Raw genomic sequence first — 13,732 nt, forward strand, 5'->3', positions numbered from 1 at the left:
TGATTATTTCCACATAGTGATATACTCCCAGCCTCTGTAACTAGAACACATGATTTAAAAGGAGGAAGTGGCTTCTCAACAGGTCACTTTAGAGTAGAAATTCTGTAAGAACATTTTTTATTTTTATTTTTTTAATTTTGCCACTACTCAGTTTGGAAAAACAAATGGCGAGTTAGGTAATATTAGTAACTGAAGAATGAAAGTAGACAGTGATATTAAGATGAAAGTGGCTCAAAGACAACTTGAGATCATTAAGGCAGTTTTGTGTCAGCTTTGGAAATGAATATATTTCAAGTTAGAGACCAAGGCTGAAGGATGAGAGACTGTTCTTTCTCAAGGAGAGGTTGGATGATAAGAATACTATGTGTGGGTTATCTTGGAGAAGTAAATGTCCTATGAGAAATGGAAGCAAAGGGGTTTAGACCCACAAAGACAACAGTTAAACTGGACATGTTTGTCTCTCATCTTCAAAAAGAAAATGCCTAGGTTTCCATTTGATCAAGGAAAAGGTAAATTATGAAGAAAAATTCTGTTCATTAACAGGCTAATGACTGCAGGAGGCAGCATTCGAATTACCTAGATGGAGAGGAAAAGGGATGTAAAGGCATCAAGATTTACAGTTGCCTGCGTAACGTTAGAGTGCTCAGTAAGCAGAGTTTGTTCATGCATGCTGCTGGGACACTCATTGCAGTATGAGTGCACTCTCTGGGAGAGCATCAGGACTGTATGGTTCAGAAGGGATTGGTTTGAAGGGTCCCCTGCCTGTTCCTTTCAGAAGTGGAAGCTTAAATGATGACAAAGGTTGGCGTCAAGTGAAGTTTAAGGCAGCTGAATGTTCATTTCTAGAGTTGCACCTGTCTACACCCCTGAGTTTCTAAAACCATCTGAGCAAGTTCAGGCTTAAACAGTCTAGAGCTGGTGCTCTTTTTGAAAATCAGATATGAGAACCTGAAGTAAACTTCAGGTTGTTAGAAGGCCGAGTTCCTTTTGTTAAAATGGAAATCAGCAAGACTGTCCTTACGCTCCACACTTTGACATAACTCTAGAATACAAGGAATAGCAATAAATACACCGACAGTCAGACACCCTGTGTGGAAAATGAATACCTAGAATAGGGTTCTTTACCTTGCTTGCTGTGTGTTACAGAGTTTGCTGTCAGCACAGTCAGGAGAGGGATGATCTGTAGCAGCAATACTGTGAAACTAAATTCACTTGTTATTTCCAAAGCAGGCAGATATTGCTGTGAAAAGCCAATGAGCAAAATAGGCATACTGTGCTGTAAATGAGACACAGAAGCAAGCACTCAGCTGTGAGAAAACAGACTACCAAAGAGCTACATATTAATATTTCAATCTATCCTGGGTGCTCTGTGGCATTCCCATGCTTCCATTCTAGCTAGCCCCACTCATATTTGGTCATATTTGATATTCAGCTTAGGGCTTCTGGGAGAAGGCATTAGAGATGATTCAGTTATAATAAAGGGATTGTTCAGTTTTAATAGCCTTGCCTGAAGCATGTTCAGTTGCCCTGTGGGCATTGTGTGTGTGCTCCAATTCTAAGATAATACACTTCACCAGATGCATGTTGTGAGTTAATATCAGACAGGGTATATTCAGTAAAAATGGACCCATCAGAGCTATCAACTGATCAGTTTAGTGCATGTTTTTAGTCATATGAAAGCTTTAGTTTCTCAAAGACCAGTACTTTGGTTACCAGAAACAGCAAAACAAAAGCTTCAACCAAAATGATAAAGCTACAATGAAATTGGTATAACACTATGGCCTTTCATTAAAAAAAAAAATAAAAAAAATTATGTTCCATTAAAAAGAAGTTAGAGAAACTAAACAACACAGAAAACAGAGCTTTAGGATGTACATAATAGAACTAGCTACCAGCTGACTGAGCAGTAAGAATACATGCAACAAATAAGAGAAAACAAGTAGTCAGAGACTGAGTCAGAGTAAGCAATGTTGAAGTGCTCATTCTTTTATTTGTTCAGTAACTTGATTACTCAAGTTAACAGAACTATTGGGCAGAGAGACAAATACCACACCTGGCTTGTTCAAGCAGTAGAAATATGGAAATTACTATAACAATGAAGAGAAAAATCAAGTTAATTAAGAAATAAAGACAAAAGAACAGAGTGATATTGAAGGTGGGAGTAATTGACTGAAAGGTTAAAAGAAAAGGCAGGAAAATTGAGATGCAGAAAATTCATTTCCACCTCCCAGTTTCCCTTAAGTTTTCTGTCTCTAAGAGAAAATATGTTACAGTTCATGGACAAGAATAACACTCCTAACTGCTGGTATTTACATGCAACCTAAGGTCCTTCACAGTCCAAATATTATCTTTTAGCCCTGCCCTTTGAAGATAGTGGGGAAATGTTCCCAGGTGTTTCTGAAGAGTTGATGAGAGCTGACAATACAAGGGCAGCTGGGAGAACATTTCAAAGATAGAAAAAGGGATTTAAAAAATGTGAGGCTGTTCTTCTCTGAGTATAATGTGGAGCTTTGGAGGAAGGTGTTCATTTGGGAGTTTTGACAATGGTGCTTTCAGAGGAGAGAGAAGGATGCTTTCCTCTTTTCAAGTTCTTTAAAATTTCAATCATCTTGCATTCTCAGGATTGTGTTAGTCATATAAATTTTTTCAGTCTATGTGGATTTTTAGTCCTATTGATAATGTCTCCTTGTATCACTTTTCAGAAAGAGGCTTGCAAGCTAATTGCTTTTAACAAGTAATTACATCACAAGGTCATGGAAGGAATAGTCTTTGTAATAGTATAATGCAGAAAAGAAACACTAATTTGTGAAGACTTTATAAGATCTAATTGAGATTAAAATGTTGGCTGATAAAAGAATTAATATGCCTGCTGCTCTTCAAAACTATTGAAAAGTTTTGATCCCCTTCAGTTGCAAAAGAAGATATGTGGTCTGATCAAAAATTGGAAATTAAGTGACTCCTTCTTCTGCAGTAGCGTGGTTTGGGAAAAAAAGTAGGTTTTAGTTAGGTAGTTGCACCTATATATCCTGTATGGTAACTTTAAATGTGGTTTTGGTCACATAACTTAGATGTGCCCAGTAATATGTAACTGCAGGATTGGCAAGCTCAGAATACTCATAGTAATCAGATAACTGAGGAAAAAAAAAATGGAAACATAAAGAATGTAAATAACTATTTAAACTAGCTTTTATTTAACTAGTTAGCAAAATCATATAAATATGTGTAGGTTTAATGAATAAATCCTATTCCCTGAAAATTCAGCATGAATGCTCTTAATATTGGGGACTGTGTTTTCCTTGGTGTATGATTTTTAATCCTTTCCTTCAAGGAAGAGTAAATGTTGCCTTTGTTTACTGTGAACACAGCCAAGAGAGTAGGATTTTCTCTCCCATCTTCGTATCTCCTCTGCTGTCATTGTCCAGGAAAAAAGGAAGCCATAGGACTGTTAGTCATATTCAATACTACAATCTGACTGGGGGTTTACCTGAACATCCATAAATGTTCTTCTGTTTTCTTTCTTATACAGAGTCAATACAAATTTGTTTGTGAAGCTATTCTTCGTGTTTACAAAGAAGGATTGGTTCGACCACTGGATTCCAGTTAGCACAGCAGTGAAGAATGCATTCTTTTTTCACCTAAAAAAGACTGCTCTTTAAATAAAGCAAGGGCTCATTTCTCAAAGCAACTAGGATGGACTAGAAGCCCATGAAAAGACAGATGAGCACATTTGAACTGTGGCACTTTAAATTTCTCAAGAAGATTGCTAAATCATGTACAGTGTAACAAAGTCATGTAGATAAATATATGACAGCAATTGTGTGTAATATGCTTTATTCACATAGACGACCATAAACAATCATGGAAACCTTAATACATATCTTTTACTGCCTTAAAACACCCTCCACTTTGGAAGTTAAAAATTGCTTGTATTTTATTTGAAATAACAAAAAGAAAACTCATAGTATTGAAATGATTCAGCTTAAGAGGGTATTTTAATATATTTGTATTGTATGAAAGTTCATTGAAGGTGAATATTTTTAATTTCCTTATTGGGATACTAAGTATTCATGGAAATGCAGCCTTGACTACTAAAATGATGACAAAGAGCTTTAAAGGCTAATGCATAACTACTGTATATTAAGAGCTGGAGAAATTTAGTATTCATTTACCATAAATCTATTAGTGAGTTCGCCAGCTGTTATAATATGCTGCTTAGAAATCACATCTACTGTATGTGATGTGAAAATAATGCTGCATTTAGGCATTTATGCAGATGGTACAGTCTACATCTTCTGTTGATCAATTTTAATTGCAACTTGCCCTTTTAACAGTGACCTACTTCTTACAGTTTTAGTTATTGTACTCCTTTACTTCTGTTTCTGCTGTCCATCTACTTTATGCTTGTTTTTCAGTCATGTGGACTGAAAACATTGTAACTTAAAATGAGTTTTAATTCTCTGTCATGTTTGTTTCCATGTGTATTTATGAGTTCTCAGATGTAAATGTGGATTAATGTTGCACACAAGTACTAGACTTTTGACTTACTGTATATGCAAAGTAATCTAATCCAATACTGGAAGAAAAATTACTACTGAACCCATCAAATATGTTGCTGCTATTTCAAGGTGTGAAGCTTACAAGGGCACAGGTGTTGCTAGTGTTCAGACGGTGATAAAATGATGACTTGCTGCCCTCCAGCAAAAATGCTCTTATCCAGTGGAACACAGCTCCCCTTTGCAAGAGTTCTGCGGATTTACTGTGTTTCTTGCTTATACAGAAATGCAGCTAAATTCACATGAAGATTTGTGTGGAAAGAGAGAATGAATTTGTATATCGATGAATAATTCACCCTAAGGTACACTGGTCTCTATTTCATTTCAGATGGGAGAATTAGACTTTCTGAACAATATAACCACATTTGTATGATTTTAATTTATTTTGTGTGTGCTTCTTGATTGCCCTGAGATAGCTATTAATTTTTTTAATGGTGTTTAAAAAATATTCTAAGGGACTGTTTAAAACTCTGTTATTTAAAAGATTAGTCCTAAGTAAGGAAAAATTTTTATGGGGCATATTAACCAGATGTTTATATGTGTATAAAAGAGAAAATGAAATAATTTTTGAGAGATATATATGCACACACATATTCAGATATATTTTAGAATTATGGTTTGTATTATGGATATTATCCTTTATATCTGGAGTTTCATTATAGAAACTATCACCACTGTACAGTATGCATCTCTCATGTTACCAAAGGTTATGTTTTTTTCCCCTAGGAGATAACTAAAAAGTGAATGTAGGATGTGCTAAATTGCTGACTCTTGTCTTCTGTAGGCTTGGACCTTTCTCCAAGATCGCATTATTAGTCATAGCTAAAGAAGATACCTGGTTACTATTGATCAAAAATTTTAATTGCAACACCCAGGGTAATTGGCAACATGGAAACATTCTTGGCTTTGTTAGGTTGAAGGCTGAATAGATTTGTGCTCATTCTTAAATGCTGCATTCCAAATTTCACTTTGAATGAAGTTTTTGTAGTATTTTGGATCATTGTCCTCTTGCTTGATTAGGCATAGATTGGAAGGCAAAAGACCGCACCTCTGGTTCACATTTATCTTGCTAAACTGCATCCAATCACTCAATCTATCTGTGTGACCAAATGTAAAATGATTCTGGACATGCACATATAGCTCGGGAAGCTTCTTTGGAAAATGCATGTAGAAAAGTGTTGCACAAGTGCAGGCCGCTTGCTGCTGTTAGAATATTGAGCAGTGAGAAAACATAGTGGATCTTTCCCAGGAAAGGAGTAGTGGGTAGTAAAGAATGTATAGTCTCCTGGATGGTTAACAAAAGCCTCCTTTATGTTATGCGTGTGCCTGTCTGTTAAAACATTTTTTTTTCCCTTTTTTTTTAAATATTTTTATTTTCTTTTTTAAAACATTTTTATTTTCTTTTTTTTCGTGTTTTGTTGTGCCCAGGTCTCAGAGTCATCCCTTGCAGTTGGCATGACTTGCATTTAATGGTTTGTCAAGAAGTGAAAAAGGCAAAAAAATAAATTGTAAAAAATATCTAGAGCAACTTGTGACATCCGTTTCTTTCATGGAAATACTTATGGTATCTTTGTGTTCAAGGTTATTGCTATATTCCTGTTGTTATTTATGTTTCTTGGTGTTGAATATGTACTTACCAAAGCACTGTAAACTTATTCCTTATTTAACTCCAGTCTCAAAATATATGGTATGGGCTTGATTTGTGTTAGTATGTGTGTGTTTAAGTGATGATGGTCATATTGTGACAACAAATGCTGCTTTTGTTGGGTTTAGTTATACCATTGGTGAGTTCTTACTTAGATTTTAATAGCTTGTTTGAAATTGCTAACTATGGAGAGACTACTCAAAGCTATAAAAATAGTAATCTCTATAAATAGTAATCTCTATAAGATTTTTTTTTTTTTTTGTAAAACCTTAGAGGAAATATTAACTACACAATATCTTGTACATTGTGTCCATCTTTATTTCAGTCTTGCTGGGTTTTGCACATGTACCTGTAGGGTCCATAGAGGAGATTGAAGGGGTTTTGTTTTCTCTCTGTAGTGTGTAATGACTTTGCACTGAATGAAGTATGCCTTAGATCTGATCTTGCAATGAAAGCATAATCAAGAAAACATCTTCTTAATGCCAGCTTTTGTTTCCACAAAAATTAAGAAATTAATTTGACTGATCATTCTGGGGTTTTTTTTTGTAGGAGTTAAAACTCCTAACACAAAGCTTTTAAGTGTCAGCCAATTGACAAATGGCAGAAAATGCTGTGAAGTCAAGATTCTATATAACCTTCATAAACAGTTTAACCTTGATTTTGCCTGTGCTGGTATGATCATGACAATAAGTATTCAAAACGTCTAGTGTGGTGGTGGATGAAGAGGGAGCAATAAACCTTTGAGGTTTTCATCACTGTGAAATACACTAACATTTATTCTACAGAATTAAACAAATTTTAACTATGTGGCTTTATATTTGATACAGAAGTAACTTATCTGCCTATTTAGAGTGTCTTCAGAACTCTCACAGGGGAACACTTCTGAGACAGAGGGACAGATCTTGCCATGTATTGAAAATTAAAAAAAAAAAAAAACAGAGTGCCCTAAACCACGAATGCCTTTTATGTAACTGGATGGATGAAATATAAATCATTAAAATACAAACAAACATTGAGTAGTGGTGGTGTTTTGAAGAAAAAAAAATTAAAAGAGTAGTTTTGTAATCCAGCAGTTTGCTTTCAGTAATCCTGTTTTTTAGGTGTTAGTACTAAATTACATGCAGTCAAAATATACCTAAGAATTCAGCAATAACTCTTCATATACACTCAGTGTTTTTAACAGTTGATTTTCCTTTTTACCTTCTTTTTTTCTACTATGCAGTACTTGGTTAAATATATATGTATTTCAAAAAATTGTTGTTCTGGACTATTTAATGAATGATGCATTGACTTAATTACAAGTTTAAGATGATACTGTTTTACAACAAAAGCTCTTCTCTGTAGATAGTATTCTTGTGTGTCAGACTGAATGCACAAACGGCCCCTGAATGAAAATATTGAAAATAGACACACATGGTTAATACTCAGTCAATTATAATTTAAACATCATTATTTCACTGATAATGGCCTTACTTTTATATCTTAAAATGTAACATCGAAGTGCAAGTTTATTTTACTCCATCCCATAAGGCCTTTCCAGAGAGAACATATGCTGAGAAATGTTTGTATTTTGATTAGTAACCTGCAATCAGTTCTACTTGGTTAAAAGCATTTATTAATTGAAGCTATATAGAAGATAAAGTTGTGTCATGAAATACTTTGTTCAAAGGCAGTTGAAAGCCAAATGAATGATTAATTTATTATATAAAACATAATGTTTTGATTAAATGGATTCTCTTGCATTTAAGTTCTGACACTGATAGTGTTAAGCCATCTCAGATGACTGTCTGTTTTAACAATAGTATTACATTAACAGTTTAAATATAGTAATCTAGTGCAATATGATTTAGTTATAGTGTACTTTAACATATTTAATGTTCCAGCTGTTCACTAGCTGTACAATCTTCTAACAGTAGTACCCACAATCAGTGAAACTTGCCATCCTAAAAAAACAGTAAGTTTCTCTGAATGAAAAGGAAGGAGTAGCCCATAATATTGATAGATTTAACCATTTTTCAGCCTCAACTGACCCTGTGACAGTAGTGATCTTACCACTCATAAGGAGCAAATATTGAGAATCAGTAATATTATGGAAATATGGAAAAGATAAGTTGTGTGGACTGTTGATATTGTTTAGTTTTGGCTGTAGTTAAGAGACCAGTAATTATTGCCATTTTTTTTTTTTTTTGAAGACATTCATCTCAAGAGGTGACTGTGGGAATGGAGAGTAGAATGTGGGTTTATTGACTCTCTCCTAATTCACTTGCAGCCTACTTTGATAAAAGGCTTAGATTATGTGTTATTGTGGGCTTGGCTGCAAGTTTTGTATCTTTAATTAAATTTGTACTTAAAATATTAAAGCACTGATTTTAATAGACATTATTGAAACACTTCAGATTACTGTTAACTGTGCAACTTCTGTTTACTTGGCTTTCATGGTTATTGTTTTTGTTTTACCTTGTAAAAACACTTTGAGGTTTTCCCCAACTGTAAAACTGGCTTTGTCCTAAATGGGCAAAGTGATGTTACCATTGCTTAAGATAGGATGTTACTTACACCTGCCAAAGGTGCAATGTGGTATTCAGACCAGCCTGAACTGAGCTCCTTTCTGAGGAATTTAAACAGTGTTACCAACAGTGGTAGAAATCATAATCATATGTGGAAAAGCATGTAGGAAATGCTTTGTTCAGGGCAGATAAGACCTGAGTTTTATTTAAAAATAAAAACAGACTAAAAAATTTGTGAAGATGAGAATGTTTTTAAAAGCTAAGTTAGGGATGGTAAATACGCTATTTTTTCCTTTTGCAGAACACTTCTGTGTTTTAGACACATCAATTCTCTTGGAGCAATTTCAGTAGTAAAGAGTCCTGCTATTGAGGGGATTTAATTTTTGTCAAACTGACTTAGAAAATAATTTTAAGTGGAACATCTTCCGTATTTACTGGTTTGTGCTTTTAAGTAACATTAAAAAAACAAACAAACAAAAACAACCAAAAACCAAAAGGAAAAAAAAAACCCATGAAACCTTTTTCCTTTAAAATTATTTTGGCTGTTTTCACTTGATATCTTTTTCTGAGACGTAAATGAAACCCAAATGTGGCTGGGTAACTAGTGAGGTTGCCCCACATACTGGGAGGAAGGAGATGCTTTTCTAGATCTATCAAATCTCTTACCTAACATCAGTTACCAACTGAAACCAGTATAGCATTATATTTCTATCAGCCTTTTGCAGCATAAACATTCTGTAAATAGGAAATCCTTGAAGCTTGCTCTCGCAAACATCATAAGTCATCTTGTATCGAGCTAGAATTTATCCTTAAAAACAAACAAACAAAAAACAAACACCAAAAACAACCCCAAACAGTAAAATATGAATCTTCAAGTAAAGAATGACAATTTACCAAATTCTATACAAGGTATACCTTTTATAAGGAAAAAAAATAGTAAAAAGGCTAGCTGCTAGAATTATCTTCTTTGCTGTGGGTGCATCTTAAGCAGTCATAAAGCAAACTAGTTCTCAGCTAGTATGCAGTATGGCCACTAAAGCACAAAAATTGCATCATCAGCCTAACTGCCAGATTAATTTCTCAACTTTCTTGCAAAGGGTTGGTTGCAATCCTGATTTGAAAGGAAGGAGAAAGGGCTGATTTCCTTAGAGAAGAAACTGAAAGTGTGCTCAGTAAATCCACAGTCTATATTGATCTTAGTGGGATTGTAGTTGTATTATCTAACCTGTCTAGTTGAAAGTAAGATCAGGTGTGTCTTTTTGAGTTTGAAGAATATTGAGGCCCTCCATTCTAGAAAAAAGCTGTGGGCTTCATTTGCTTCAGTTGAGCAGCAGGTTGGCATGGTAGCAGTTGAGATGCTCTTTATTTTGATTGCTCTTCCAATTCAGAGCTTTGCACACATGAATGAAAACTTGCCTTTTATCAGGAATTAAATTACCATCTGTAGAAATTAGGTGGGGAATTATTATATACACTTAAATGTAAATTGATTTCTAATCCAGGTTTTGCAAAATAAATGGCAGGTATCAGTGCTTATATTCCAGTGACCTGTGTACTGAGACATTTTCACACTTCATTGTGTAACCTTAATAGAGAGATACAAGATAAATAATGGGGACAGTCCTATAATGGTTTTGAAAATCTACCAGCTGTTCATTCTGTCAAATGATGTATAGTATAAAACTGACCTTGATATGTAGATGTGCTTAATAATGTAGAATCAATTACATAACAATTGGGAAAGCCAAAGTTGTTTGGATTTTTTTGCAAGTTTTGCAAAAGATTTAGCATTCTAGTCACTAAGTTTGTATTTTCAAATATGTTCAGTTTGCGTTTTTGTGAGACATGTAGAAAAATCTTGGAAGATATTATCCATTCAGGAACTCTGGCTGAGTTTTCTTTTTTAAATTTTTCTTTTTCCTGTAGCACTCTATAGTTTCTTCTGAGATCCTGGGTGCCAGTGCATTAAAGGAATAAAAGAATGTATTTGGAAAGTGAGGAAAGAGATTATTTTGTATTCTCCACTGTACTTTTCATTTAAATCATTTGAAATGTAAATTGATGTTGATATTACAAAGTTTAATTTATTGTTCAAAAGTGTAGACACTTCTTGAAATGAATGTATACTTTTTCTTTTTTATTTTTATAGGAATAAAGTGTTGGTTAATGTTTTTGGTATAGCTTTCTTGAGTTCTGGAACTGTTTTGAACAAAAATATAGCCACCATTTTATGCATATTGGTTATATGACTAATGGTGAAATAAAGCATTTTTGGCTATATGGTTTTACTGTTGCTTATTCAAGAAGAAAATAAAAATTACATTAGAAAGTTACTGACCTTTTTAATTGAAAAGAAACCAAGCAAGTCACAAATTCTTAGGAATATTTCACTTGCAATAAGTTTTATAAAAGAGGATGAAGATTGTCTTGATCAATTACACAAATAAACCTTTGCACTCATGTGCACATAAGGCTGATAACCAATTGTTTGAGTGCAGATTTTCTTTTTTGCTACTATCTATAAAAGCTGCAGACTGTTCTTTCTTTTGGGATTTCATGTGTCTTCATGGTACTCCCCAGGCATGTCTGAGTACTCATATTTTCTGTCTGTTGCCCCATGGTGGTTGTCATGTTTTCACAATAAATCAGAGCCCATTAATATTGTTCTTGAATTATTTCTGCTCACATGCCTATTAAAATGCAAGTTTATGAGTTCCAAAACAGAAAACACATTGAGTCCAACACTACCAGATGGATAGAACATTGACCTTAAACTATGTTCGGGATTTGGTTAAGAACTGGGATGATTGTTAGCAAGCACTTTTTGCTGTTTACAGGTCGTGACTCTGCCTACTGGTTAGTCTTTTTAAACTTGAGGCCAATAACTCTTCATGATGAAGTTTATTAATTCAATGAAATCTTGATCAAAGAAAGTACAAGGCCAAAACCAACTATCTGGACAGCCTGGACATGAGATATGCATGCAGGCTGGAATTTCTTACAGCTGCATAGAAAGCTACAAAGATGAATGTTTTGCTGGAAATCCATACAAAAAATGTTTATGGAAAGATATGCTGGTATCTTCACAGCTTGAATGCAGGATAGGGTGCAGAAGAGCTTTTTGGAAAATTGCACAGCTGATTGCTAGAGGGGCTTTAACTTGCCTAGTGTTATGGATGATTTCAGACTTAATGCAGATTACCAAGATGCTCTACTCCTATGTACAAGGCAATCCTTTGAAATCCTTTTGGTACTGGCAACCCTACAGAGGAATGAGGTGCTCCTCCAGGGAGCCAGCAGTATGGAAGAAATGCTTTTACATAATTCATAAAACTCCTAATGAGCAGTCACATGCAAGAAAGCATCACTTTTAACAGTCTTGTTTGAATTTGTAGCAATTGGGAACATAAATGTCAAAATTTCATTTCCCAGTATATGTATTATTTCCATGTATAGCTTTTTCATGCCATAATTCAATGATAAAAGCATTTACAAGCAGTGACTCAATTTAGCTTATCTTCCTTATAGTACTCAAAATATTTAACTAATATAATAAAAATTATCAAGTAACTGATTTTATCTTAATATGGGATTAAATTCCTCTTTTTCTCAGTACTAGTATAATTAAACTGGTTTTCGTGTACTAAAAGATAAATATGCAAAGGTAGCATGTGCAAAAGCCAATCTGCTAGGAAAACTTGTTTCTTCATTTGAATGTCAAAATTCAATGTTCACAATTCATAGAAAGAGCCCTGTGAGATAACTGAAAGGTGTTTGGGGAGACTGTGATCACTGCTGCTGATCTCTGGGTTCAAAGCCAGTTCAGATTCCTAGGTCCACCTCCAGGGATGAGGGACATCAGTATTTCGCCAGGATATGCTAAAAGGTCAGACTCCTCTGTACACTCACATGCAGACCCGTGTAATTCTGACATTTCCACTGGGGAGCTTGGACACCTGCAACACTCTGTATTTTAAAGCAAATATCTTCTGATTTACTTTTCCTCTTTCGTGGAGTTTAGCTCCCACCCACAAAAGATGCAAGATTATCAATAACAGGAGCCTTTTAGTTCTTCCATGCATCAACTACAATTTAAAAAATAAATTATTTCACACTAATAGGAAAACGCTTCCTCAGCATTAGCTCTGTCTCTCAAGCCCAGGGTTTAATTGCTCAAGGACAGTCAGGTTGCACTGGCACCAGTGGTGGTGTGAACTGGGGTGTCAGAAGGTAATAACAAGGTGGAAGGTGTGAGAAAAACTTCACTGTATACTTCTATGTATCCCACAGAGTACTGTGGGAATAGCAGTATCAGTTGCTAATGGGTTTGATCCTGCTTAAGTGTAACTTTGTCCTTCAGAGATTTCTGTGTCAGCAAAAATGGCCTGAGCTTTTAGACCTGATAAATTCTCATTTAAATACTGAATGTTAGGTCTTTCAAAGTGATTTGTCCTTTTTGAGTGTGTGGGTCCCAAGGTCCGATGTGGGTAACTTTGTTCATGCATGTTCATACAAATGTCATGTAAATGTAGTGTAGCTCTTTGGCTTTGAATTCATTTTTATAGATGCCAAGTTAGCATAAGCTCATTGATTTCAGATGGGACCAGCTTGCTTACAAATAATACTTAGCCTCAAAGGATGTAGTGATGCCAGCCTTCTGGTTACATGCTGAAAACTGAAATGCCTTTTTTCTATGAAGATACTTGTCAATGTATCCAGACAGGCTGCAAGTATAATTTTTTGTTCGGAAGAGTCAGGGCTATGTTATTTTGTGCTGCTGGGGTTTGGTTTTGGTTTTTAGTTTAAGAAACGCTATTACAGGAAAATCTACTCACTTTGCTTTAAGAAAAGTTCTTCAGAAATCCTACTGATGAGGACACTTGAATTTTGAATAAAGGATGTCATTTTGTCCTCTGTGAGAATGGCTTGCAGTAAATGTACTGAGCTACTGCACTTCTGCTACTTGCTCATGTCAGGGCATGAGCAAACGTCTCAAGCTGTCTCAGGCACCCAGCTGGGAATATGCC

The 13,732-nt window shown here is 34.9% G+C and overlaps 1 protein-coding gene across 6 annotated transcripts in view; it reads left to right on the forward strand.

The window, feature by feature from the left end:
- The window catches only part of PTPN3 (protein tyrosine phosphatase non-receptor type 3), a 124,201-nt gene extending 113,243 nt beyond the window's left edge, over positions 1-10,958 (forward strand). For all 6 annotated transcript variants that reach the window (XM_050314590.1, XM_050314571.1, XM_050314563.1 and 3 more), the window contains one exon: positions 3,527-10,958. In XM_050314590.1, coding sequence (XP_050170547.1) covers positions 3,527-3,604 — 78 coding nt within the window. In that variant the 3' untranslated portion in view covers positions 3,605-10,958. The remainder of the gene's footprint in view (positions 1-3,526) is intronic.
- The last annotated feature ends 2,774 nt before the right edge of the window (positions 10,959-13,732 follow it).

The sequence above is a fragment of the Myiozetetes cayanensis genome, unplaced genomic scaffold (genome assembly GCF_022539395.1).
Source record: "Myiozetetes cayanensis isolate MyiCay16 unplaced genomic scaffold, myiCay2020 scf1, whole genome shotgun sequence".
Classification (NCBI taxonomy): domain Eukaryota; kingdom Metazoa; phylum Chordata; class Aves; order Passeriformes; family Tyrannidae; genus Myiozetetes; species Myiozetetes cayanensis.